General features: G+C 50.0%; 1 protein-coding gene across 2 annotated transcripts; it reads right to left on the bottom strand.

The window, feature by feature from the left end:
- Positions 11876–24025, bottom strand: SDSL (serine dehydratase like). Of its 2 annotated transcripts, XM_018061182.1 has the most exons (9): positions 23850–24025; positions 20005–20111; positions 19453–19647; positions 19127–19166; positions 18294–18433; positions 16685–16773; positions 15597–15824; positions 13532–13656; positions 11876–12563 (listed from the first exon to the last, which is right to left on the bottom strand). In XM_018061182.1, the coding sequence occupies exons 3-9, from the start codon at positions 19624–19626 to the stop codon at positions 12370–12372; spliced, it is 990 nt and encodes a 329-aa protein (XP_017916671.1). In that variant the 5' UTR covers positions 19627–19647; positions 20005–20111; positions 23850–24025; the 3' UTR covers positions 11876–12369. The 2 variants fall into 2 exon arrangements, with proteins under 2 accessions (XP_017916671.1, XP_017916670.1); XM_018061181.1 differs by lacking the exon at positions 20005–20111 and having other exon boundaries at positions 12019–12563; positions 23850–24024.

Raw genomic sequence — 25935 nt, 5'->3', positions numbered from 1 at the left:
TAAAAAAAAAAAAGATAAGAAAAAGAGAGATTGAAAGGAGTGAGGAAAGGGAGCAGAATGAGTTAGAAGATGGAGAGAGAGCCAGCAGAGAGATGGAGACTGAGAAACAGGTTTGAATGGGGTGCGGGTAGGGTTGGGGGGTGGGGGGGGGGTCACTGGAAGACAGCTCCACCTGTGCGTTTGCGCCCCCTGGTGGTCAACCTCGATGATCACGGTCAGCTTTTCTAGGAAGAGATGGGAACCGTCCGGACATGGCCAGCCCAGGGCCAGACCCCCACCTCTTCCTTCCTTTGACATTTATTTTGAACCCGGGGGTCCAGGCCAGATTCGAACACTTGCCCATCCTGGGCTCCCGCTTGGGCAAGGCGCCAAGATTTCTGGGCTCTGGGCCACAGACCACCCTCCGTGCCCAGGTCCTTGGAGGCTGGGCGGTCAGGATGTACAGTATTATACTTTTTTGGAAGTTGAACGCTTCTAGTTTCCTTATTTTGTATAAAGAAGAAACAAATAAAGTATGTTTTTGTGTTTACTGTTTATTTATTGTACACTAGTTATCTGGGGTTGGACATTTTTATATTTTTAAGAGGAGGGTGGGCAGAGTTGGGGAGGGGAGCCAGAAAGAGGTTTACCTAAAAAAAAAAAAAGTAAAAAAAAACCACCGAAAAAATCAACTTTTTTAAAAAGATTAATAAAAAATTCTTTTTTCCCTCCTTGCTGTGTGGTTTCCTTTTTTTTTTTTTCTTTCCTTTTTTCCTCTGTCTTCAGTCACTCTGAATTAATGGAACTATTCTGGTTCTTGTTTCTGACATAAAACAGACTTGATGGATGCAAAGACCTCTCATCTAGCAGGGTGATGGGAGGGGTTCTTTTGGCAACTAACAGGTAAGGAAGATGCCTGCCATTTTTTTTTTTTTTTTTGACAGCTACGATGTGCCAATAGTATCTCCCCCAGTTTTATGTAATACCCTGATCTAACACAAGCCAGCCTGGCACATAGTAGGCCTTCAAAATATTTGATGACTGAATGGATGTGTGACTTGTTTATCACCAGAGCAATTAGAGCTTCACTCATTACTCCTCTGGGTAATTCCAGATGGCAAAAACAAAACCAAACAGACAAAAAGCAGGTTGGGACTTGCCAGGCAGTCCAGTGGTTAAGACTCCACATCTCCACTTCAGGGGTCGTAGGTGCGATCCCTGGTCAGAGAACTAAGATCCCACATGCCTAGTGGCACAGACAAAAAAAAAAAAAGCAGGCTGGTAGGTCCAGTGCTGCAAGGCTGTGTTAGGACCGAAATGCCCGCAGGGAGAACAAGGCTGCTCGTCCTGCAATTCTTAACACAGTGTCTGCTTGGATCCTTTGGTAAATCAGCATGGTGGAAGGGAGTTCTTGAGGAGATTTAACGGGTCTGAGGCAAGTCCCTCCCTTTCTCTGCCTCAGTTTCCCTACTTTCAAAAGTGGGGACTAGTGGGAGCCCTTTCTATGACTTCATTCTTTTGCAGCTCAAACACTGTAGGATGAGAAAAACAGATGAGAGAAACTAGATGGAAGAGGGTCCTGCATTTGGACGTCTTTTCTCCCAAGCTTAGGGTGGGGGAGGGGCTTACCCATTTTAGCAGCAGCAGGAAAAGGAGGGGTACTGGGAGCTGGTGGGGAGTGAACCACCAGGGGATGGACACATGCTAAGAGCCCTCCTCGTCACTCCTTTCATGCGGACATCACAAGAATAATTCTAGGCGACCTGACTTTTCCTTTTCTTTCCTTATAGCACATTTGTCTTTATCAGACAAATGCTACTTGCTTGTGGTGGAAAATCTAGAAAATGCAGATAAGCAGAAGAAAGAAAAGATAATCCCCCAGAATCTCAAGTAAACGAGTTGATACGTTTCTTTCCAGATTTTTTTGTTTTTTTTCCTTTTCATTTTGAGACTAGAGCTCATGCACATAGACACAGAGCCCTTGGCATGCTCATGACTCCGGGAGCACCAGGCGTCTGGGAGAGGCCCACTCTCGAATGACCCTGGGGTGGCCCTATTAAGGTCTCAGAGGGCAGCTCCAGAGACCAGAGTCCAGGGGGGATGTGATCTCTGGGGTCATGATCAGGACTTACTTGAGGCTGATTCCCCACGGGCTCTAGCTCTGAGTGTTGGTGTGTCAGGAGGGTTGGGAGCAGAGGTCACCTAGGAGTGGGATAAGGGTAAAACAGAACAAGGGCCCTGGGCTCCAGGAGACTGGCTAGCTGGTCACTGTATCACCTTTCTGAGCCTCAGTATGCCTACCATGAAATGGGCTCACAATGGCATTTCATCCACGTTAGAGAGATGCAATTTATCCTGTGGCCAAGGTTTTGGAAGTCTAAGTCTTGGGTTCAATCCTCACTCCCATCCTCTGCCAACACGCACACACACACATGCATGCGTGCACACACACACGCATACACACATGCATGCGTGCACACATGCACACACACATACACACCAGCTTCCTTGAATGATGAATGACAAGGGGAGAAAAGGAGATCCTTGTCAAAATCTGCTCAAACCCACCTCCACTTCCATAACCTCATTTCAGCTCCCCTAGTGCCTGCAGGGCCCAGGGGCTCTGGGAGGAGAAATCCCACCCCCACCCCACTCCTGGCAGTGACCCTGCATGTGTCATAGTCATGGTCTTGGGTGCACTTAATTTGGGAGGTGGTTCCTAAGGAAGGTTAGGTGGAGAAGGAAGAGAGCTGTGGGGGGACATTTGTCCCTAGACACCCACAACCATTGTCTCAAAGTGTGATCAGAGGCCTATGCTTCGTAAAAATGAATTTCCCTGCCCCGTCCTCCAGCCCATGGCTGGAACTGCTCTCTGGCGTGGTACCCAAGGTGTTTCATATTTGTTAAGCTCCCCAGTTACTTCCAAGTCTCCCAAACGTGCAGGACATCTGCCTGAAAAAGACTGATCTGGAGCCTAATTTGATCTTCCACCCCTTTCAGGATGAGTGTTGTTATCCCCATTCTACAGATGAGGAGACTGAGGCTCAAGAAGTGACATGAGCTGCTGGGGGTCACACAGACGTGCAGTAGCAGAGCCGAGCTTTGAATTAAGAACTGCTCCCGAAGCCTACCTTGTCCCTGGACCCAGGACACTGCCTGGCGCAGGTAAGACCTCACTCTCTGTCTAGCAACTACATGAATGAATGAATGAAATGAAATGAACGCGCGCCAGCTGCCCTAAAAGGAGATTCAAGAAAGACTGTAATGAATGCTAATTCCTACCGGTAGCAACCTCACTGGATTTCGTTTAAAACCCCTTGCCGGGTTAAACAAAATCAACCAGAAGAGCAAAGGGCACGATGAAAATTACCAAGGTCAAAAGACAGAGGACTTCCAGCTTCCCCATGTTTGCCCTTGTTCCTTTCTCTCTCCCTCCCTCCCCAGCCCTTTCCTCCTGCATTAATGTATCCGTTCATCTCCTCTATCTCTTCATCGCCTGTATTTATTATCATTTAAAAATAAAAGATCTCCAAGGGCGGGGGGGAAACCCCTCTGAGCTGAGCAGGTAAGGAGGTGAGCCAGCCCCTGCCTGTGCCCTCCAGCTCTGGGAAAAGGGGACCGTAATGTTTCCCTCACTGCCCCGAGGCTGTAATTCTGGCCAACACTGGACAGTGAACCCACATGTATTCCAGCCCCTGGCGTGCATGTTCTCCCCCGTTTCTGTCCTCCAGCCCCAAAATGAACACCCCACGGAGCCGGAGCATGAGATCTGACCCACTGTGCTTAGGACTAATATTTAAAATGCAGAATGGCTGTGGAGGGCTCCTGCTCCCAAGCCTTGTCGTGCAGTAAAAAGATATAAACAGAATAAATTACCTCTCCAGCTCGGATTATGAGAATACCCATCTCCTGACCAGAATTTTAAGTCCTGCCTCCCTCGTCGCGCTGCACCCGGCTGATTTATGGAAACCCAAGCACTTCTCTGCATATTTCTCCTGTTCAGCCAAGTGACCGAGTTTACCCTTCCTATGCCATTAGCGTTATTAACACCTGGGCAACCGATCATTGCAAATGGGCCATTTCTGTGATGAACGGAAACCTCTCCCACGGCTTCTCTGGGGCCTCGCCGCCTCTGGCCTCCTCTTTCTGCATTGCATGCCAGGGCTGGGGACCCACCCCAGCACCTGCTGATGGGCTCCAGGGGGCACTTTGGGGAGGAAACCTCTCACCCCGGCAGGTGTCCATGGCTTTCAGGCAAGCGCGCAGGAAATGACACCATGACTTGTTTTTTATGCCTCAGAGAATGTTCCAGATGAGGGCAATGCCCCCCGCAACTGAGCAGGGAAAGAAACTGAGGCTCAGAGATGGCGAGAGACTAGCCTGAGTTCCCATCAAGAGTTTATGGCAGAGCTGGGACCTGAATTCAAATCTTCTAGCCCCATGTTACTCAAAGTGTGGTCCGTGGACCAGCAGCAGCAGCAGCACCTGGGAGCTGGGTGGAAACGCGGCCTCTCAGGCCCCACCCCAGAACTTCAGAACCAGAGAGGGCACAAGCCCCGGGACACTGGGGCACGCGTTCAGTTTTTTGAAGCATTCACTTAGAATCACCAGATTCTCCACGATCCCTTTTTCACTGGAGGAAAACCTGATGGTATACGTTCTCTTTGCTCAGAAGCAGCAAAGACTCCACTTCCGCACTCATACTCAGTGAAGATGAAGCAGCTGGTCAAACCAGCGTAGCCCACAGGAACACCCGGAGCAGTCTGTTCACTGCTTCCTGCGTTATAACCTCTCAGCCCATGTTGTGTTTGTGTCTCCACCCCCAGGCTGTTAGCAACCTGAGACCAGGAAGTGTGTGTGATTGATTCCAGGCACTCAGCCTCTCTGAGCCTTAGTTTTGCCATCTATAAAAAGGGCACAATAAGATCTAACTTCATGGGACTGCCTTGGCAGTCTAGTGCTTAAGACTCTGTGCTTCCAATGCAGTGGGCAGGGGTTAGATCCCTGGTTGGGGAAGATCCCACATGATGCAAGGCACGGCTTAAAAAAACATGATATGCCGTTGAGTCATCACAAGGGTTTTCCAATAATAAAATAATAATAATAAAGAAAGAAAAGAACTTTCCAAAGGTTTCCAAAACTATTTTGAGAATTGTGGAACAAGTACAAATTTCCAGAGGAACTCTCTCAAGGACAACACAATTTTTAAAAATAAATTATATGTGCTTGTGTTCAATCGCATCCAACTCTTTGCAACCCCATGGGCTGTAGCCCGCCAGGCTCCTCTGTTCATGGGATTTCCGAGGCAAGGATCCTGGAGTGGGTTGCCATTTCCTTCTCCAGGGGATCTTCCCCACTCAGGGATGGAACCCGCGTCTCCTACGTCTTCTGCATTGTCAGGAGGCTTCTTTACCACTGAGCCACCTGCAAAGCCCATACGGAATATTATTCAGCCATAAGCAGGAATGAAGTGCTGCTACATGCTCACACATGGGTGAGCCTCGAAAACAAGGTGCTAAGTCAAAGAAGCCATTCACAAAACCCCACGTATTGTCTGATTCCTTTTATACCCAATGTCCAGGACAAGCAAACTGTAGGGACAGAAAGCGGACTGGTGATTGCCAGGGGTTGGACAGATTAGAGGTATGGACAGTGACTACTTCATGGGGACAGGGTGTCCTTTTGGGGTGACAAAAAAAATCTCTTGGAATGGGGTGGAGGAGGTGCTTTCACAACACTGTGAACGGAACAAATGCCTCTGAATTGTTCACTTTAAACGGGTTAGTTTTATGTTATGGTTCACCTCATGTTAAAAGTATGTGGGGGAAAGAACACCATTTATCTGGGCACCTACAGAACATGCCAACCTCACTGAAAAAGAAATTCTGGAAGCTGGGACTTCCCTGGTGGCCCAGTGGGTAAGACTCTGCACTCCCAAAGCAGGCGGCCCAGGTTCGATCCCTGGTCGGGGAACTAGATCCTGCATGCCACATGAAGAACTGGCATAGCCAGATAACATTTACAAAAAGAAAAGAAATCCCGTTGCCCAGCAGAGAACTTGGGAACCTGTGCTCACACCTGCTGCAGGTGCTCAGGCAGTAGCCGCTTCTCACCAGCAGAAATTGCAGGATGAAGACTCTGCCTCCCAGGCCTTTTGGGGGTCCCTGTGATCAAAACCACTATCACTGTGGGATGCCACCACACTATTATTTCACCAACAGGACACCGACCCACAGGAGGAACTGGTGCCTGATGCCTCCTGAGTAACTCACTGCCTTTTCAGTTATTTTTCAGCCCTTCTGATTGTTTGAGAGTGAATCTCTGGTGCTAGCTTGCTTATGCTGGCTGGCTTGGAGTCTCAGCACAACAGAAGCTGGCTGCGAGGTAATGGCATTGTTTTGTTTTACCTTTTATTTATTGCGACATAGATCTAGTTCCAGGAAGCGATACTGTTTCTCCATTTAGAGTAGTGATAACATTCTCTTTCTAAACAGCGTTTAAGGTTTCAAGAAGCATGTGAATTAGGTAATAGTAAAGGTGATGCATAGGTCCAGCACAACCCTCACTGGCAATATGGGTTTGGGGATGATATTTCAGGAATGTGTGCATTCAGAGAATCGATCCCTACAGACCCATTCCAGGTCACTGGAGACTTCTCCCTTCTTATTTCTTTAATTGCTTATCTATTTATTTTTTGGCTGCATCGCGAGGCATGTGGGATCTTAGTTCCCTAACCAGGGATCAAATCTGTGCCTGCTGCAGTGGAAGCCCAGAGTCTTAACCATTCAGCCCCATGTGATTTTCAGTTTGGGACCAGTTTTGACGTGGCTGTGCTGTGTGACTATGATTTGATTACTCACCCTCTCTGGACCTCAGCCTCCTTATCTGGAAAATGGGGGTGGGAAGTGGAACGAAGCCCCTGAAGTCAATTTGTCCAGATTTCTGGAAGGCAGACTACCTGCCTCCCTGTATCTTCTTTTCATTCATTCATTCAGTTATCAGAAAATATATGTTGAAATAACATGCCCTGGGCACCCTCCTGGGCCCTGGGTTACAGATGTGAATAAGATAGATTTGCTACCAGCCCTCACTGAGCTGATATTTTACCGGGGGAGACGGACAGTAACCAGGAGAAAATAATTGGTAGTTTCGAATAGTGGTAGGAAAAGAGGGTGGTGAGACAGAATAACTGGCTATTAAAACAGGCAGTCAGAAGGCTTCCCTGGCGGTCCAGCGGTTAAGACTCCACACTTGCAATGCAGGGGGCATGGGTTCGATCCCTGTTTGGAGAAATAAGATCCTACATGCTGCATGGGAGGAAAAAAAAAGTTAACATTGCATTTGGTGAAAATTAAAAATAATAATAATAATATTTTAAAAGGCAGTCAGGCCAGGTTTGGTTGAGACAAGCCGGGTACTTGGGTGAAAATGTAGTGAGGATGCAGACCCAAAACTCAGGAATCAAGATAAATAGTATTTCCATATGATATTTTGAAAACTCAAAACTAATGCAAAACAATCCAAATGAACAGAATGGTAACCTTTTAAATAAAGACAGGGTCTGACAGATCTGTCACCCGGGTGAGGTGAGATGGCCAAGTGCAACGTGAGATCCTATCTTTATGTAAAAATGTCGCTATTTTATTCAGCAGGAATGTGTTTTACATGTATTTCTCATTTTAAAGTTGTTTGATTACAATCTTTTTTCTTATTTCTGAGGGGTTTTTCCTGTTTTTAAAATTTAAGTTTTGTGGCACCCGTTACATTTTGCTCCAAAAGTTAGTGCCTCCCTCGCCTCGCCCTCGTCCTGGCCCTGAGTGTCAGGAGATGGGTCAGGAGGGCCCCCCAGAGGAGGTGATGCCAGAGTCCAGAATGAGAAGTTGCCGACTTGGCTGAGATCTGGAAGAGTGTGACAGGCAAGGGGTAGAACACAGACAGTAACCCTGCGACAGGATCAAGCTTGGTGAGTTCTAGAAAGAGAAAAAGCTGCAGTTTGGTGAGTCTAGGGGAGAGACCTCAAAAGTCTGCAAAACCAGATGATACAGGGCCTGGTGTGCCTAGGTGAGGGGTCAGCCCTTTATCTGAAATGCAGCCAGGGGTAGGGAAGAGCTTCAACAGCAGGAGCAAGACTCTGCCTTGGGCCTAAGACTATTCTGGGGACTTCCTTGGTGGCCCAGTGGTGAAGAATCGCCTCCCAATGCAGGGGACACAGGTTCGATCCCTGGTCAGGAAGCTAAGATCCCAGATACCGCAGAACAACTAAGCCCACGTGCCGCAACTACTGAGCCTGCGTGCCCAAACTAGGGACGCCTGCTCATTGCAATGAAGACCCAGCACAGCCAAAAAAAAAAAATTTTTTTTTAATTTTTAAAAGACTCTCCTCGCTGCTAGTGTGGAATAGACTGGGGATGGGAGTCAGGGCAGCCTCAAGACTGGCAGCAGGCAGGACAGTGGGGAGGGTGCTAGTCACCAGGCAAGCGACAAGACCAGCTTCAGCCCTCTGTGTTGGCTGCTGCATGTCATCTCCTTGGAAGGGATGCTTTTCTTCTTCACTTCGCAGGAGAAGAATTTTGAGACCAGAGAGGTTAATTCATCTGCCCCGGGGTCCTAGCTTCTAAGAGGCGGAGGTGGGTTTTGAACCCAGGTCTTCAAATATCCGCCTCAGAAGAAAGGGCTAGGTCCTGTAACCTCAGGCAAGCCTCAGTTTCCCTCACGTGTAACGTGGAACGAATTACAGCACCGAATTCTTGGGGTGGAGGCGTCCAGGAAATTGAAAAACCAAGCGCTCAGTAACTTTTACCTTAAAAAGAGGGAAAAAAAATTCTTTCCCACCACCTTCTCTCCCCCACCCCCTTCTCTCTTTCTTTCTCTGTTTGTTCTCCCCTAAAAGGAGAAACTTTGGTATTTGTTCTTCAAACATTTATTTTTTAGGGTTTTCTTTTTTGGAAGGGGAAGTATTGGTGAAGGTAATCAGTTTTCAGACTTAAGATAAAAAATCGCAGCGAAGGGTCGACTTGACTCTTTATAATTAATGGGGCGGCTTGTAATAGGATTCTCCTGCCTGTGGCGCTCCCAGGAAACACCTTTTTACATAAGATATTGCCCACGCCGGAGTGGCAGCAGAGTGATTTATGGGGTTCCTTGCTCCAGAAAACCTCTCCTGGGGTTGCCCAGCTAGTGGAATTTATCAGGGAATTTGGAAGCCAGGCAAGAAACCTGCCCGTGACATTTTTGGTGGAGTTTAAAAAGCACAAACATTGGGGAAGGGAGAAGCCAATGGGACGGGGCCAGGGAAAGAGGGCCCACTGAGGTTGGGTTTTCCACCAGCAGAGCCTGAGATGGGAGTTCCTGGCACGTGATATATCAAGGGAGCCCTCAGAGGAAAAGCAGGGCAGGGGGGCGGGAGGTGAACAGGAGGAGGGGAGGGCGCCAGTGGAGTCAGGGCTCAGCCAGATCGCAGGAGGCGCTCAGCTCTGTGGATGGGACCACAGAGATGCTCTTACCTTGAGGTTGCAAGAGGGGCTGGCTTTTCTAGCCCCCCCCCACCTCTCTGGACACAGAGCCTCCCATCAGCTGCTCCTGGGATACAGGGCAGCTGTCGGCCCCCAGCAACCATCACTCCCACCGTGAGCCGCTTCCATCTTTCCATGCCCCTGCCATGCCCGGGGTCGGCTCGGGGTCGGCTCTAGGTCGGCTCTGCAGCCCTAGACCAACACAGAAAATCTGCTCTTGGGACCCTCATCGTAGGCTCCCCAGGAGGGCAGAGGCAATGGCAAGAGTCTCTCAGCCCCGGTGCCCATCCTGCTGGATCAGGTCATAACAACCATCACCTCAGCTTCAACCATCCAAGCCCCTCTCTCTCCGTGTCCCCACCCTGCCCTTGGCATTCCTTGGGTGTCAACCAGGAAGGGCCACACACCAAGGTAACGGATGCGTGTTATCCAGACAGGGTCAACAGACCCCTCGGCATCTTATCTCCAGCTTGCCAAGACCAGGAGAAGAGTAAACAGCAGCTGACAAGTCTCCCAAGGGTGCAGCCAAGGACAGGAGCCCGACTGGGAGACAGAGCACCTGGAATGGAGACGGGCCCTGCCAACTCACCTGGGTGTGGAGATGGTCTCTGTATACTTACAGCTGATTCAGGTTGTTGTGCAGGAGAAATCAACACAACCTTGTAAAGCAATTATCCTCCAATTAAAAATAAATGAAATTAAATGACTGCTAAGACCCCTAGCACACAGTACAATACAAAACGCACAAGCTCAATACAAGAATAAATGCTCCACACCCCTGGCTGGGGGAGGAACGCTCAGAAGATGGTAAGAACTAGCAATGACTGAAAGACTACTTATGCTGAGTTCTCATAATAATCTGCACACAACCCATTTTACAGATTAGAACACTGAGGCACTAAACCAGAGCATCATTTACTCAAGGTCACCAGGGTAGTGAGTAGGAAAAATTTCAGGCTCAAGCCTGGCTCTGGGGCATTCAGCGTCTCTTCTGGTAACACACAAGAACATAAGTCTGCGTCCTGGAGGCTTCTGGAGGGACATCCTGGCAACCGAAGTCATGTCTGCGATCAAAGGGAAGGTGAAGCCGAGGCAGAAGGAGGCCACTGCCGCTCTCAAATCCTCCTCTTGAGAAACGGAGGAGACACCTGGTGGAGGGAGCAGTCTGGACCAAGGAAAGGAGGTGGGAAGCCGCAAGTGGGCCTCCTCCAGCACAGAGGGGCAGTCTGAAGCCAAGAGAGCGGAAGGCACTTGCCCAGGGTCACACAGTCAAGACGCAGCCCCAACAGGGAGGTGGATTCTGCCTTGAGCTGTGATGCAAGTGGCCCCCACACTGACCTTTGTTTCCTGCAGCACTGGGAGGGGTCGGGTAGGGCTCTTCCCATGCCAAGACCTCATGAGGCCATCTGTCTCTGGGACTTCAGCACCCCTAGCAGGTTGGAGCCAAGGAAGACCCTGGGACGGGTCTCACCTGCCTGGAGGCTCTGCCTTCCCATTGGAGACGCTTTGCTGCCCCCTGGTGGCTGCAAAGGATTCTGATTTCCTCTGTTTTCAAAGAGCTCCCTTTCCAGGGCCGGCCGGAGCCCATTTTCAGAATCAGTCCCCTCCCTCTTTGTGACCCTCAGGTGTGTCCAGACCCACCCAGAGGCCATACCTCCTTCTCCAATGGCCCGCCAGGCAAAAAAAAAAAAAAAAAAAAGGGCAATCGAAGAAATACACAAAAGTGAAAAGTGAAAGTGAAGTCACTCAGTCGTGTCCGACTCTGCGACCCCATGGACTGTAGCCTATCAGGCTCCTCTGTCCACGGGGTTTTCCAGGCAAGAGTGCTGGAGTGGATTGCCATTTCCTTCTCCAGGGGATCTTCCCAACCCAGGAATCGAACCCAGGTCTCCCGCATTGCAAGCAGACGCTTTACCATCTGAGCCACTAGGGAAGCCAGTGTTAAAAATCACTGGATTTGAAATGGACTGGTCTACATTGCAGCCTGTGCACCCTTAATCGAGGTATGTCACCTTCTCGAATCTCAGTGTCCCCATCTGTAGAACAGGGATGATAATAATGGTTTCTAATCCATGATGCCTTTGTGAATGTTAAAAAGGACAACGAAGAGAAAGTTCTTAGAAGTTCTGGCACATGACAAGTATTTTGTGAAGACTGGTGAAGGGACTTCTCTGGTGTTTTGGTGGTTAAGAACCCGCCTGCCGATACAGGGGACACGGGTTCGAATCCTGGTCTGGGAACTAAGGTCCCACATGCCTCGGGACGACTAAGCCCATGCACCACAACCAATGAGCCCACGGACCCCAGAGCCCCCGCTTCTCAAGGGAGGCTGCGTTGCAATGAGAAGCCCACGTGCAGCAATGAAGACCCAGCGCAGCCAAATGTAAACGAATAAAATACTTTTTAAAAAAGATTGGTGGAGTTGTCCTCACTGACCCAGGGCTGAGAAGTGACAGAATGCTCCCTCCCCTTCCTGAGCAGGTCCCCTAGGTAATGGAAGCCTGGTAAGGAACTCAGCATGGCCAGATTCCCTTAGAAACCCCAGTTTTGAATTCTTGGCTTTATTGCCCAAGCTGTAGGATATGAAGAGCACTGACATCAAGGTTGCCGTGCGCCTTCCCTGAGTCCACGGAGGTTTAAAAAAAAAAAAAAAAGGGACCTGCTGGAGTTACAGACTCAACTCAGAAAGGGTTTATTGGCCAGAGCTGCAGGGAGGCCAAAGGGACAAGCTCAGGTGGGCCTCCTGCAGGAGGCTGCCAGCACAGGGCGGCTTCTACTGCCTTCCATGAGCCCAGAGGCCCCTCAGCCAGCTATATGGGTGTCCAGGAGCCTCTTGGGGATCGCTGGAACCCAGCTGGCCCTCCCAAACCAGGAGCCCTCAATCCTGGCCCAGCTGGGCTTTCAGAGCCTGTAGCTCCCCACTATCGATGCTGTTGCCTCCGCACACGATGACCACGACTGAGGCTGGGGAAGGGCACAGGTGGCCCTCAGCCTGGAGCCTCCCCAGGAGGCCTGAGTAGATGGCAGCTAAGGCTGCCCCGCAGGCAGGCTCCACCAGTGTTCGCTCATCATCTGCCCGGAGAGGGGGATGGGGGTGGAGGGGAGGAAAAGGAGGGAAAACCAGTTAGTGCTCAGCAGGCTCTGGGCGATGCAGTTCCATGAAGCCAGCCATCCAGGCATCCACCTCACAATCTATCATCTGTCTGACCCTCTGTCCATCCATCAATCTGACCATCTATCCCTCCATCCATCCGCCTTTCGTCCATCCATCCATCCATCCATCCATCATTAGACTGTCTGTCTGTCCATCTATCAGTGTATCTATCAATCATTGTATCATCCATCCATCCATCCATTCATCCATCATTTGACTGTCCATCCATCAATGTATCCATTAATCAATGTGTCCACCCATCCATCCATCCATTTCTATATCATTTGTCAATCCACTGCCCATCAATCCATCCAACCAGCCAGCCACCCATCTACCTATTCATTATCCACCTTTCCACTCACTCATACATTCATACATTCACTCAACAAATATTTATTGAGCACCCCCTCCCTGGCAGGCCCCAGGAACACAACAATGAGCAAGACATACCAACCCCCACCCTCACAGAGTTCACTGTCTAGTGATGTAGCTGAATAAGAATCTGGCACTTGAAAGGATGGCGGACTGGTGCACAGGAAGTCTTCTGCCCAGATGGGGTGGGGGTGGCAAATCAGAGAAGGCTTCCTGGAGAAGGTGCCATGGTGGGCTGAGTAGCCCTTTAGTTACATGAAACCAATAGGCAGCAGGGCCAGGATGGGCAGCCAGAGGGAAGATGAGTATGTACAGAACCCTGGAGGCTAGAGAGAGGACACACTTCTTCACCTCCACCCCTTCCATCCACTCAGTGTATACTTACTGAATGATTACTATATACCCAGCCCTGTGATAGGCACTGAGGATGTGAACAAGAGAAAACACACTCTCCCCAGGGGGTCCAGGGACCTCGTGGGTTTCCAAGCCCAGGTGGAGGGCACTGCTCACTCACCCAGGAATCGCTGCACAGCACTCACGGCTTCAGCATCTGCCACCACCTCCGAGAAGATCCTAAACTCTTTCGTACACTCCAGGGCCCGTGCAGCCACTGTCCTGGCCCCCAGGCTCTTGGCTAGACTGCAGGAGCGGGCAGTTGGGGCGGGGAAGACAGGGGTGTGGAGAAGAGGTGGGGAGTCATGTCTCCTCCCTGCACAGCCCCAGCCCTCCCCAGCCCCAGGCACCCCTCCCATCCTGCAGCGGGCCCAGGACTCAGCATTTTAAGCCTAGAGCAATGCCTGAGTCAGGGGAAGCACACAAAAATTCTGTGTCCCATGAATTGCTGGTGAGCACACATCCCTCTGACTCTACAGCCATGACTGTGCTGTTCTCGCACAGACCCCAGAAAGCCAAGCCTAGAAAGTGATTCTTTCATTGTATTCATTCATAACCACTTATCACGTCTATACTATAGCTGTATTTATTGACTATTTACAGGGTGCTGGATGCAGGGATTCTCCTGGGGGGCCTTTTGTTTGTTTTATTTTTCGGTCACACCATACAGCCTGCAGTGTGGGAATCTTAGATCCCGGACCAGGGATTGAATCCACAGCCCTGGAGTGGAAGCGCAGAGTTGTAACCACTGGGCCACCAAGGAAGTCCCCAGGATTTTCTGTTTTAAGTCTTACAATCTCCTTTGGGAGTTAGAAATGTATGAGTCCCATTTTATAGGTCAGGAAACTGAAGTTCAGAGAGGTTGAGCAACTTGCTCAAGGACACACAGCTAGTCAACAGCAGAATGTGGATTCAAATTCAAGCAGTCTGGCTCCAGAGTCCATGCTCTTTACCTCTGTGCTTGGGATGACCTACCTGCTGGTATTTTCCTGAGCTGGGCAGTCTTTCAGGGCCAGAGAGCTCTTGCTGAGCTCATCAGAACTGACGCTGAGTCCTAAGTGGCCCACAGCATGGACTGTGGTGCCGGGCTGCCTGGTTTCAAACCTGGGTTCTAAACTAGCCGTGTGACCTTGGGAAAGCCACTTTGCCTCTCTGAGCCTCAGTTTCCTCATCTGAAAAACAAATAATAATAATAGCTGGGGGAACTTCCCTGGCAATCCAATGGTTAAGACTCTGGGCTTCCTCTGCAGGGGACATGGGTTCAGCTCCTGGTTGGGGAAGTAAGATCCCACATGCTTCAAGGCCAAAATAAGATGAAGAAGAATAGCTGGTTCACAAGGTTGTCGTGGAGAATGAGTTAAAGCATTTCAAGTGCTTAGAAGAGAGCCTTCCGGATAGTGAGTTCTGTAACAGTGTTAGCTGCGATCAAGTCTGGGAGCAGAGACAACAGCGAATAAGGAAACCCAAGGATAAGTAAATAAATACCCACTGTAGAAAGATGCCATGAGGGAGAACTTGGGAGGAAAACCTCCAACGACAGGGTTGCGGGGAGACCCTCTCTAGGGGAGAGAAACCAACCAGAAGAAGATGGAACCCCAGCACTTCTGGGCAGAGGACACAGCCTGTGCAAAAGCGTGGAGGGAGGAAAGTGCCCAGCCCATTCAAGGGACAGGAAGACAGGCCAGTGACTGCAATGGAGTACGGAGGGGTCTGATTCCAGCCTGAGAGCTTGGGGAACGCGCTGACGGGTTTAAGTAGGGAACGAAAAATTCCTATAGATCAGTCATGCAGGATTAAGGAGACCCCATGGAGGGACTTCCCTGGTGACCCAGTGGTTAAGACTGCCCTTCCAATGCAAGGGGCAAGGGTCCCATTTCTGCTCGGGGAACTAAAGTCCTGCATACCGTATGGCACAGCCAAAAAAAAAAAAAAAGAAAAATTAAAAGATAATTAAATACTTAAGGACTTCACTAGCATTGCAGTGCACTTCCACTGCAGAAGGCACACGTTCTATCCCTGGTCAAGGAAATAAGATCCCGCTTGCCATGTGGTACAGCCAAAAAAAAATTTTTTTTAATTAAAAAAAATAAAAGGATACTACCTTGAGTGCTCCCACCCTCACTAATTGGGACTGAGAAGCCCCAGGATAGCCCAGCACCCCACAAATGCCCCCAGCCCATGCCTACCTAGTGATGCCGGGAAGCGTCACCAGCCTGCCTGCCTTGATGGCCGCGTTGAAGCAGTGTGCCCCTTGGGTCTCCATGGCAATTATGGGCACGTGTTGCCAGCCCACCTCTGCCAGACCAGCTGACACCCCCGCCAGGAGACCTCCGCCCCCGACTGCCAGCACCAGGGCACCCGGTGGGGTCCCCAGCGCTGCCTTCAGCTCCCGCACCAGGCTCATGTGGCCTTCCCTGTGGGACGAGGGAGTGGGAGAGAAGGCCAGGACTGAGGGCGGGCCTGGTCCCCAAGGCTCACAGGGACACAACCCCCCACAGTGCCAGCCGCCACCGCGTCCACGGCAGGAGGAGGGGAGACCCGCCACACTTGGTTCACTCAGCTTCCATCCACTCAGTTGACTTGTTCACTCATTCTTCTCCCCTCCGCCAGCCTCCCAGGCACTTTCTCAATCCATTTCGTCCATTCCACAGCTTTGGAAAGAGGCAGCGTTCGTGTGTCTGGTTAAGAGCTGACCAGCCTGAGACTTCCCTGGTGGTCTAGTAGTTAAGACTCCTCGCTTCCACTGCAGGAGCCATGGGTTCGATCCCTGGTCTGGGAACTAAGATCCTGCACGCTACCCGGTATGGCCAAAAATAAAAGGGCAGACCACTGTATCACTTGGAATCAGGCCAACTCATGTCCTGGGTCTGGGACTCAAGGTCTCCACCACTTACTAGCTGTGTGATCTTCGGTGAGTTTCTTGACCCCTCCAGGCCTCAGTTCCCTCACCTGTGAAATGGGCATTAAAAATCTATCTTTCTTGGGGAGGACTAAATGGATTAAATGTGTCCCAAAGTACACACTTAGTCAAGGGGATTTATTCCTAGCATTCCCATCTTACACATGTGGAAACTGAGGTGCAGGGTGCTAAGACGCTTTGCAGGGTTATACAACTCAGGAGTGGCAGAGGTGGGGTCTGGACCTCCGTGTGCCTGACTTCCAAGCCTCTTCTCCTCTCTGGGCCTCAATTTTCCCTTCTGTCCAATGGGAGGACCCTGACTCAATGAGGGTCTCCCAGCACTGAGCTCCATAGGGGAAGGGACACCAGCCTTACCATATCAGGGGGTGGTCAAATGGAGGGACGTTCACCCAGCCATCATTCTTGGCCAACTCTTGTGCCCTCAGATTGGCCTCATCCCAGATCTAAAGAGAAACCAAGACCTTCAGAAGATGGGAATCAGACAGCTACAGAGGTTGGAGCAGTGCCTGAGGTCTCCTGGATGACTCCAGGGCCTGATGGACTGGGGAGACCCCCCAGGGGTGAGACCAGAGCTGGTGTGGACCCAGCAGCCTCCTGGGACAATGGCAGAGCTTCCGCGTGGAGAAAAGGATGCCATGTGATTCCCACAATTCAGGTGGGACACGTTCAGCTGCCAGGCTGGAAAAGAACAGAGCCCACCAGCCTGTGGTGCTGGGAAGAGGGGACTCCGAGCTTCCATGCAGGGGGTGTGGGTTCGATCCCTGGTCAGGAAACTAAAATCCCACATGTTGTGGGGAAAAAACCTTAATAATTAATTAATAGCTCATTCTGTAAAGAATCTGCCCACAATGGAGGAGACTTGGGTTCAGTTCCGGAGTTGGGAAAATCCCCTGGAGAAGGAAATGGCAACCCACTCTGGTATTCTTGTCTGGAGAATCCCCATAGACACAGGAGTCTGGCGGGCTACAGTCCAAGGGATCGCGAGAGTTGGACATGACTCAGCTACTAAACCACCACCACCAATTATTAATTAATTAAACATAAAGCCTGTTTGAGACCCCAAGAACTATAGCCCACCAGGGTCCTCTGTCCATGGAATTCTTTAGGCAAGAATACCGGAGTGGGTTGCCATTTCCTTCTCCTAGGGATCTTCCTAACCCAGGGATCAAACCTGAGTATCCCGCATTGCAGGCAGTTTCTTTACCATCTGAGCCACAAGGGAAGCCCAATAATTAATTGTCAATTATTACTTAATTAAAGATAAAACCTGTTTTCTAGGGATGACAGCCAGCTGGATGGATGGATAGACTTTTTTTTTTCCTTCTTCCCAGGAAAGGAGAAGGGTTATATGTTAAGTCTGTTTCTTTGGTAACAAAGTGAGCCAGTGACGTCCTCATCAGATGATATCCTTTCATATCAGGTGGACTCAGAGTGGTGGATGATGCTATCGTGATCTTTACATTTCTTGTCTAATTGAATGGTAAAAATGTATAGTGAATAATACCAAGGGTTAGTGAGGAGGAAGGGAGAGAGATGGAGTAGGCAATGGCAACCCACTCCAGTATTCTTGCCCAGAAAATTCCATGGACAGAGGAGCCTGGTGGGCTATGGTCCATGGGGTTGCAAAGAGTTGGACGGGACTGAGCACACACACACACACACACACACACACACACACACACACACACACACACACAGGGAGACAGATACTATCCTGATAATCACCAGCTTCCTGTTTCTCCTGGGTTCACACACGAAATCTTCTCCAAATGGAGAGAGAAAAGTCGACAGACCTCAGTCCTTAATATACATCACGTCTCACTCACCCCTGAGCTCAGCCATCCTAAGGGATGACTGGGTTCCAGGCATAGTTCACCAAAAGGAAAAAGAGTCTCTCAGGGGCGAGGAAGGGATTAAGGAGGAACAGCCCCTCCAGCTGCTTTGCCCTTCTTGGGGTCCTTACCTTTCCAGTCAGCTGAACTTCGGCCCCCTCCCACTGCAGCCTCTTCACCACCTTCACAGAGGTGCCCTCGGGGAGCACAATGGTGGCTGGGATGCCCAGCTTCCGGGCGGCATAAGCAGCTGCAATGCCCGCGTTACCCCCTGCAGAGGCAGTAGAAGAGGGTGCTGTGGGCAGTTGCCAGTCTATTGACACACTATTCTCCGGCCCGCCTGCCCTCCAATTTTCCTTTGGGAGTCACTCCTTCCTACGCTTATGTGCCCACCCATTGGCCCCAGAGGTGGACATGCGATCTAGGTGGAGCCAATCAGAGAACTCAATCACCTGAACCATGATTCATTCAGGGACAAGCACATGATACAAGCTGGGCCAAAAAGACCAATTCATAGATTGAGGAGACCACGGGGAAAGGGTCCTCCCCTTTCACTACGGTTGGCAGGATGGTAGGAGGCAAGGCTAAAACTCCCGAAGGCCATCAGGCCATCCATACGAGAGAAGAGTTAGTGTAGAGGGAAGGCAAACCAAGAGAAGGAGAGGCACAGAGGAAACCACCTGGGTCCAGCTGTGCCTAAACCCATTATCCCAAGAATTCTTTGATTCTTGGAGTCTGTAATTTAAACCTGCATGAATTGGGTTTCCATCACTTTCTACCAGGGGGCTTGAACGATGGGAAGGGAGCAGGACACACAGAGCAGCCATCTGCCATGACCTTGATAAGACTGGACCTTTAACAAGAGGCCAAGCCCTAGACACCTCCTGCAGCTCCAACTCCTCCTCCTCCACCACCACACCCAGCCCCCGAGGACCCTCACGAAGTAGAAAGGGGGCAGGCTTACCTGAGGAACACACCAGGTGTCTGCATCCCTTTTTGGCCACCTAGGAAGACAAGGAACTTGGGTGGGGGATGACCCGAGCAGGTGTCCTGGAGCCCTGGGGGGGATGTAGTTAGACTCTCCTCATCGTAGCCCACTCCAGCATTCTTGCCTGGAGAATTCCATGGACAGAGGAGCCTGGCGGGCTACCGTCCGTGGGGTTGCCAAGAGTCGGAGCGACTAAGCACAGCGCAGCATACCACCACATCGTACTCCAACTCTCCCCACCCCTCGTCCTGCCCACAGCACTCCCCGGCTCTACCACCTCACTCCTCCCCTCCTGCCCTCACCTCTTGGCAGAAATGCCCGATACCGCGGATCTTGAAGGAGCCCGTCGGCTGCACGTTCTCATACTTGAGGAAGACAGGCATGCCGGCCACCTGGGACAGCGCCCAGCTCTCCAGCAGAGGCGTGACGACGTGGAAGGGCTCACCCTCGGCGCATTCCTCCAGGGGGCTCTTCATCTCGGCAACCACCTGGAGGGCCTGCAGTAGGGCACGAGCGTCACAGCCCAGGCGGCTCCCGCCCAGAGTCCCTCTAACTAGGACCGGGGAGGGGGAGGGAGAAGCCCCTTGGCTTGGCTCCCTTCATCCCCGGTGGCTGCCAAGCCGTGAGGCTCCAGGCAAGTGTCGGCACCTCTCTGGGCCTCAGTTTGACCATCCAGTCAAGGAGATTTGTACTAAGGGCACTTTTCTTCTGTTACTGTGGATGCTACAGCGCAAGAATGGAGAACATGGCCAATAGCGGTGATGAATGCATGAGATTGCGAGAATTTATGCAGTCATCATTCATTGATTAAAAAAACAAAACAAAACAAAACAAAACCATTCCCGAGCACCTACCGTCTGCCAGGCATTTTCAGGGTTAGGGACCCAGGAGTAGACAGGTCAGAGGCAGCCCCATGTTTCAGTTGGGGAGAGAGAATCAAAGAATTGCAACCTGGAATGACCTAGTGGGGAAGGCACTATTTTATCCAGGGTAGTCAGGAAAGACTCTCTCCCAGGAAAGAAACTTAAAAAAATTTTTTTTTTGTATTAAGGGGACTTCACTGGTGGGACTCTGCACTTCCAATGTAGGGGACACAGATTCTACCACTGGTTGGCAAACAAAAAGCCCGTATACCTCAGGGAAAAAAAATTAAAACCTTGTACTATGGAAAATTTAAACACAGCAAAAGTGTCAAGAACCATCTGATGCAGCCACCACTCAGCTTCAACAGTCATCAGCTCATGCCTGGCTTGTTTGTTCCATATCTGTACCCATCCCCCTTCCCATATTATTATTTTTTCCACCTTTATCATTATATTTTCCTCCCATATTATTTGATCTGTAAATATTTCAGCATGTAGCTATAAAATTAAAGAACTCTTTTTAAACATTGTAGCCACAGTTTCAGAGCAGTATACATTTGTCCAAACTCTTCAAATTCTAACCTTGAGTAAGCTAATTTTATTTCATGGAAATTAGACCTCAGTGATGTTCATTTTTAAAAATGTAATCACAATACCATTATCACATCTAAAAATATTAACAATCATTTCTTAACAACATCAAATATTTGCTAAGTGTTCAAAATTCCAATCGTCTCACTAAATGTGATTAACAGTTGGTTTTGCAGATGGTGACAGTTAAGGTTTTTAACAGTTTGAATCGGGTTGCAGAAGGGAGCTGTGCATTTTGGTTGGTCGAGAAATAATTTAATTTTCTTTTGATCTGCAGCTTCTCAAAAGGGGAGGGCTTCCCTGGTGGCTCAGTGGTAAAGAATCCGCCTGCTAATGCAGGAGACGTGGGTTCAATCCCTGGGTCAGGAATATCCCCTGGAGAAGGAAATGGCAACCCACTCCAGTATTCTTGCCTGGGAAATGCCATGGACAGAGGAGCCTGGCGGGCTACAGACCATGGGGTCGCAGAGTCAGACACGACTTAGCAAGTAAACAACAACAAAGGGGAAACTTTGAGATGAACAAGAAGAGAAGCAAGGGAAAAGCATTCCTGCAGAAGGAACAGCAGATGGAGCCACCGCTTGAGAGAGATGAACTTGGAGTGTTCCAGGCGCTGATGAGACAAGGGACTGGGTAGAGGTGAGAGGTGAGAGGATTAGTCAAGCAAAAAAGGTGCTTAGTCTCGTGAGAACTGGACTCTAAAGAAGGCTGAGCACCAAAGCATTGATGCTTCCAAATTGTGGTGCTGGAGAAGAGTCTTGAGGAATCCTTTGGACTGCAAGGAGATCAAGCCAGTTGATCCTAAAGGAAATCAGCCCTGAATATTCAACGGAAGGACTGAAGCTGAAGCTCCAATACTTTAGCCACCTGATGCGAAGAGCCGACACATTAGAGAAGACCCTGATGCTGGGAAAGATTGAAGGCAGAAGAAGAAGGGGGAGACAGAGGATGAGATGGTTGGATGGCATCACCAACTCAATGGATATGAGTTTGAGCAAACTCTAGGAGATAATGAAGGACAGGGAAGCCTGGCGTGCTACTGTCCAAGGGGTCACAGAGAGTTGGGCAAGACCGAGGGACTGAACAAGGAGAGGTGAGCAGGGATGTTGGGAAGAGCGTTCCAGCCCACAGTGAGGAGTTGGGATATTATTCTATTTCTGCTTGCTATGGGAAGCCGCTGGGAGATTTGAAGCTAAGCTGCGAGTGAGTGAGTGAGTGAATGAACCAGTGTGAAAGGGCAAGAAGCAGAGAGGGAGGAAATTAGAAGGGAGGGAAAGTATAAGGGGTTTTTTGTTTGTTTATTTTGTTTTTTTTTTTTTTTAAGGAGCAAACGCTGTTTTTCCTTTGAGAGGGAAACGAGTTGGGCCGCCCCTTGCAGTTCCACAACTTGCCACTAGGGGGAGCGCATCAACCTCCATCAGCTACCACCAGCTCAAAGCTTCTAGTCCACACTTACTAAAGTCAGGACTGGGCTCCCCACATCAGAGGGTTCCAGGTCTCTGATCCCTGAATTTGACTCGGAGTCCTTGCTGGGATGGCCCTGAGATTCCCCAGGCAGAGAAAAGCCTGAAACACTTCCACCCAGCTCCATCCGGGAATATTCATGGCATTGGGGGAGAGCAGCCGGTGGGCCACCCAAATCCAGCAGACCCAGCCCTGGCTTCACCTTGGCTCCAGAGCCCAAGAATTTGAGTTTTGGGGTGAATCAGAGGGAAAAGTTAGAAACTAGCTATGACTTCCTGGCTGTGTGACACAGGCAAGTGTCTCAAACTCTCTGTGCCTATTTTCCCTTCTAAAATGGGAATAATAACATCCCAACTCACAGGTTAGAGTGCAGATTTAACCACTCCAGTGTTCTTGCCTGAAGAATCCCATGAACAGAGCGGCCTGGCAGGCTACAGTCCATGGGGTCACAAAGAGTCAGGTATGACCGAGCAGCCCAGTGCAATAATAATAACAGATATTCTTTGTTGAGTCCCTATTATGTGCCAGAAATTGGCTGAGTCTTTTGGAGGTGTCATTTCCTTGGGGTCTTCTAACGATGCCAATATGCTCATCCTTACTCTAGAATGTTTACAAAGCCCGGACCTAGGAACTGGGGGGTATCATGGTGAATAAGACAGACATCTACTCTTGGAGGGAACTTCATAGTCTTATAAGGGGATAATGAAGATCCCACATGTTGCGACTAAGACCCGGTGCATCCAAATAAATTAATTAATTGAAAAAATTTTTTTAAAACCTGAGACCTAAAAAAATGAGAATGAACTAACCACACAACAAACTGGGAGAAGAACTTGGGCATCACAGGACCACTGTGAGGATTAAGCGAGGTCTTATGTTAAATAGTAAAGACATCAACTCTGCCTCACGCACAATAACAGCTAATAGTTATGTGGGAATTACTGTGAGCCAGGCACCATGTCAAGCACCTTATAATAATTACAACAACCCTGAGATAGGTTCAATTATTAACTCCACTTTATAGACAATGAAACTGAGGCTCAGAGAGGTTAAGTATTAATAACCAGCCCAAGGTCGCACAGCTAGAAATGGCATGGCCAGGACTCCAAGTCAGGCAGTACAAGTTGGCATCTGTGCCCTTCCCCACCATGCTGTACTTTCTCTTTTATAGTAGCATTATCATTATGATGAAAGATGTGAGCATTTAGCACTTGACCACCAGTTGTCTTTAAAAGCAAATGCTGCTGGCTCAGTCCTCAGGCTCCTCAGCCCTCTTGGTTAGACTGCCCAGAAAAGAACAGCAGGCATCGGTTAAATGAATGAGTCCCAAGTTGCCAACAGCCTTATCAAGCCCAGACGCCCATGAGGGCACCTGCTACATCTATGGATTTGGATAAAGACCAGCTAACTGCCTTTTCCACTTTCTTCGTCCTTCAGCTTTTCTCCAGAGGCCACCCGGGCGACACTCTGCAGCCAAATTGTTGACGCCAGGGTTGGGAACCTCAGCACCTCTTAGTTGCCAGAATGCCCAGCCCTACCACCCTGGAGCCAGGGTGGGCTCTCCAGTCTTCCAGGTCGTGGGCCCCCAGCCTTCTGCTGCAAGGCAGACAGGCCACAGGCACCCAGAGCTGAGCCTATGGGAGGACTTCGGACAGCCTCACTCTCCCACTTTCTGTCCAGCCAGCTGGGACTTGGCTCCAGAACCTTCCAAACAAACCTCTACTCACATTCACAATTGCACACCGAGTTCCAGGGCCCTACTTGGGCCCAGACCCACTTACCTTCCTTCCCAACAGTTCTCAGACCAGCTCAGGGCCAGTCCGCTGCCCACCGGCCTTCCTGAGCACCAGCTGTGCCAACTCCCTGCAGCCTCCTGCGGCCTTGGCCCCTCCCCTCGGGTTAAAGGGATAGCTCTCCCCTGGAGGGAAAGGGGACAGGATTAGCCTTCACTGCTTCTCGGTTTGCTGTCCCAGACATGTGATGGCCTGGCCCCATTTTACAGATAAAAAAACTGAGGCCCAGAAATGGGAATTCACCTGGCCAAGGCCACCCCAGCTGGCAAGGGTCACCCTTTACCCCTCCCTCTGGATCACCTCTACTGTGACATAGACACCTCCAAATCCAGTGCTTGTCCCAAATGCCAAGCCACTTCCCCTGGACCACTGTCAAGGTCAGCTTAGGTCTGAGAAGAGAAAACAAGGATAAAGAAACCATTATTATCTGTCTCATGAGAAAGGCATATTTCCTTCTGAAGTTCCTCCTCATCTCTGATATTTTATGCCCAACATTGGGACTCAAACAATTATTTATTGTTCAAATGAATAACTCTGACAATCGATTCATTCATTCCAAGAATATTTATCGGGCACCGACCCTAGATCAAGCCCTGGGACCATTAGCCTCAAACAAGACAGCATGTCCCCTGCCCTCAAGAAGCCCCAAAGGGGGACTTCCCTGGTGGTCCAGTGGTAAAGAATCTGCCTTGCCATGCAGGGGACGTGGGTTCGATCCTGAGCAGGGAAGTAAGTAGTTGCCTCATTGCAGCTACTAAGTCTGCACACTCTGGAGCCAGTGTGCCACAATTAGAGAGGCCTTGGGCGAAAACCAAAGATTCACATAAGGCAGCTAAGATCTGATGCAGCCAAACAGAATAAGTAAGCCCCAAGGGCCACTGAAGAGCAGCTGAGATCAGCTGTCAGATGTTGGCAGGAAGTGGGGAGGGCCAGGGCTGTGGGTGCCCAGAGCAGGTACCTCGCCTGGCCCCTGGAGGCTGGGAAGGCCTCGTGGAGGAGGAGACTGAGGGAAACCAGGAGTCAGCAACACAGAAAGCAAAGGTCAGGAACTGAAAAAATGGGATGTTCCAGGAACAGATGTGCACAGTAGGGCTGGTACGGAAAAGGCAGGAGAGGAAGTGTGTCTGCGGCTGGAGAGGCGGGCACAGACCAGAGCCCACAGGATGCCCCTACCAGTGCAGGGTGTGGACCTCACCCGGGGCCCTGCCTTAGACAGGGGAATGACAGGATCAGATTCCTGTCTTGTCTCTATCAGCATCTCACTGGGTGATTCTGAGCTGGTCACGTCCATGGCGTAGGCGGGTGGCGGGAAGGTTTAGTTCCCCTATATGTCAGACTGGATGTGAGGTCCAGGAAGCACGTAGCAGCCCAGATGGTCTGGGCTCTTCTTGGCCTGAGTGTGACGTCCCCGGATTTGATGATTAACTCCCAGGCCCTTGGGGGTCAAAGTGAATTGCTTGGTCATGATTCTTGAGAATGACTTTAGCAATTTCATTGCCTCCTCACACTAAGCACACGCCATCCTTGTCAGATGTCCTGTCCTGGAAAGGGAACTGGGGACACAGAGATGGTAAAACCTAATTTATGCCCTGAAGTGGCCCCCAGACTGAGGGGAGAGGAAGATACCAATTCAGTGACAACCCTAACATCCCCTAAGAGGACACAGAACAGAAGGTCCCCAAAGGGCAGCTGAGGGTGCGGTGTGATCAGGGAGGACTCCCTGGAGGAGGGGGGCCTTAGCCTACATGCTCAGACAGGAAGCATGACAGCCACATTCACTGCAGGCCCACTGTATGCCAGCCCTTCTGTGTTGACAAGAGATTCCCATAGGTTTTTGTTTGTTTTATTTGTTTGTTTGGCTCCACTGCCTCTTCATCTGGGTGTGTGGACTTTCTAGTTGCGTGTAAGGGCTTAGTTGCCCTGCAGCATGTGGGGTCTTAGTTCCCTCTCAAATTTTATTTTAATAGTTGAGTATTTATATCCTCTGTGTGTGTGTGCATAAGATAATATCCAGAATTTTATGGATATTATCGCTTAGAAAGAAGCTAAGACAGGTATTAAAGTTTTAAAATGG

The sequence above is a fragment of the Capra hircus genome, chromosome 17 (genome assembly GCF_001704415.2).
Source record: "Capra hircus breed San Clemente chromosome 17, ASM170441v1, whole genome shotgun sequence".
NCBI lineage: Eukaryota > Metazoa > Chordata > Mammalia > Artiodactyla > Bovidae > Capra > Capra hircus.
The sequence above is the reverse complement of the archived record's forward strand: the minus strand, read 5'-3'. Positions and strand labels throughout refer to the sequence as shown.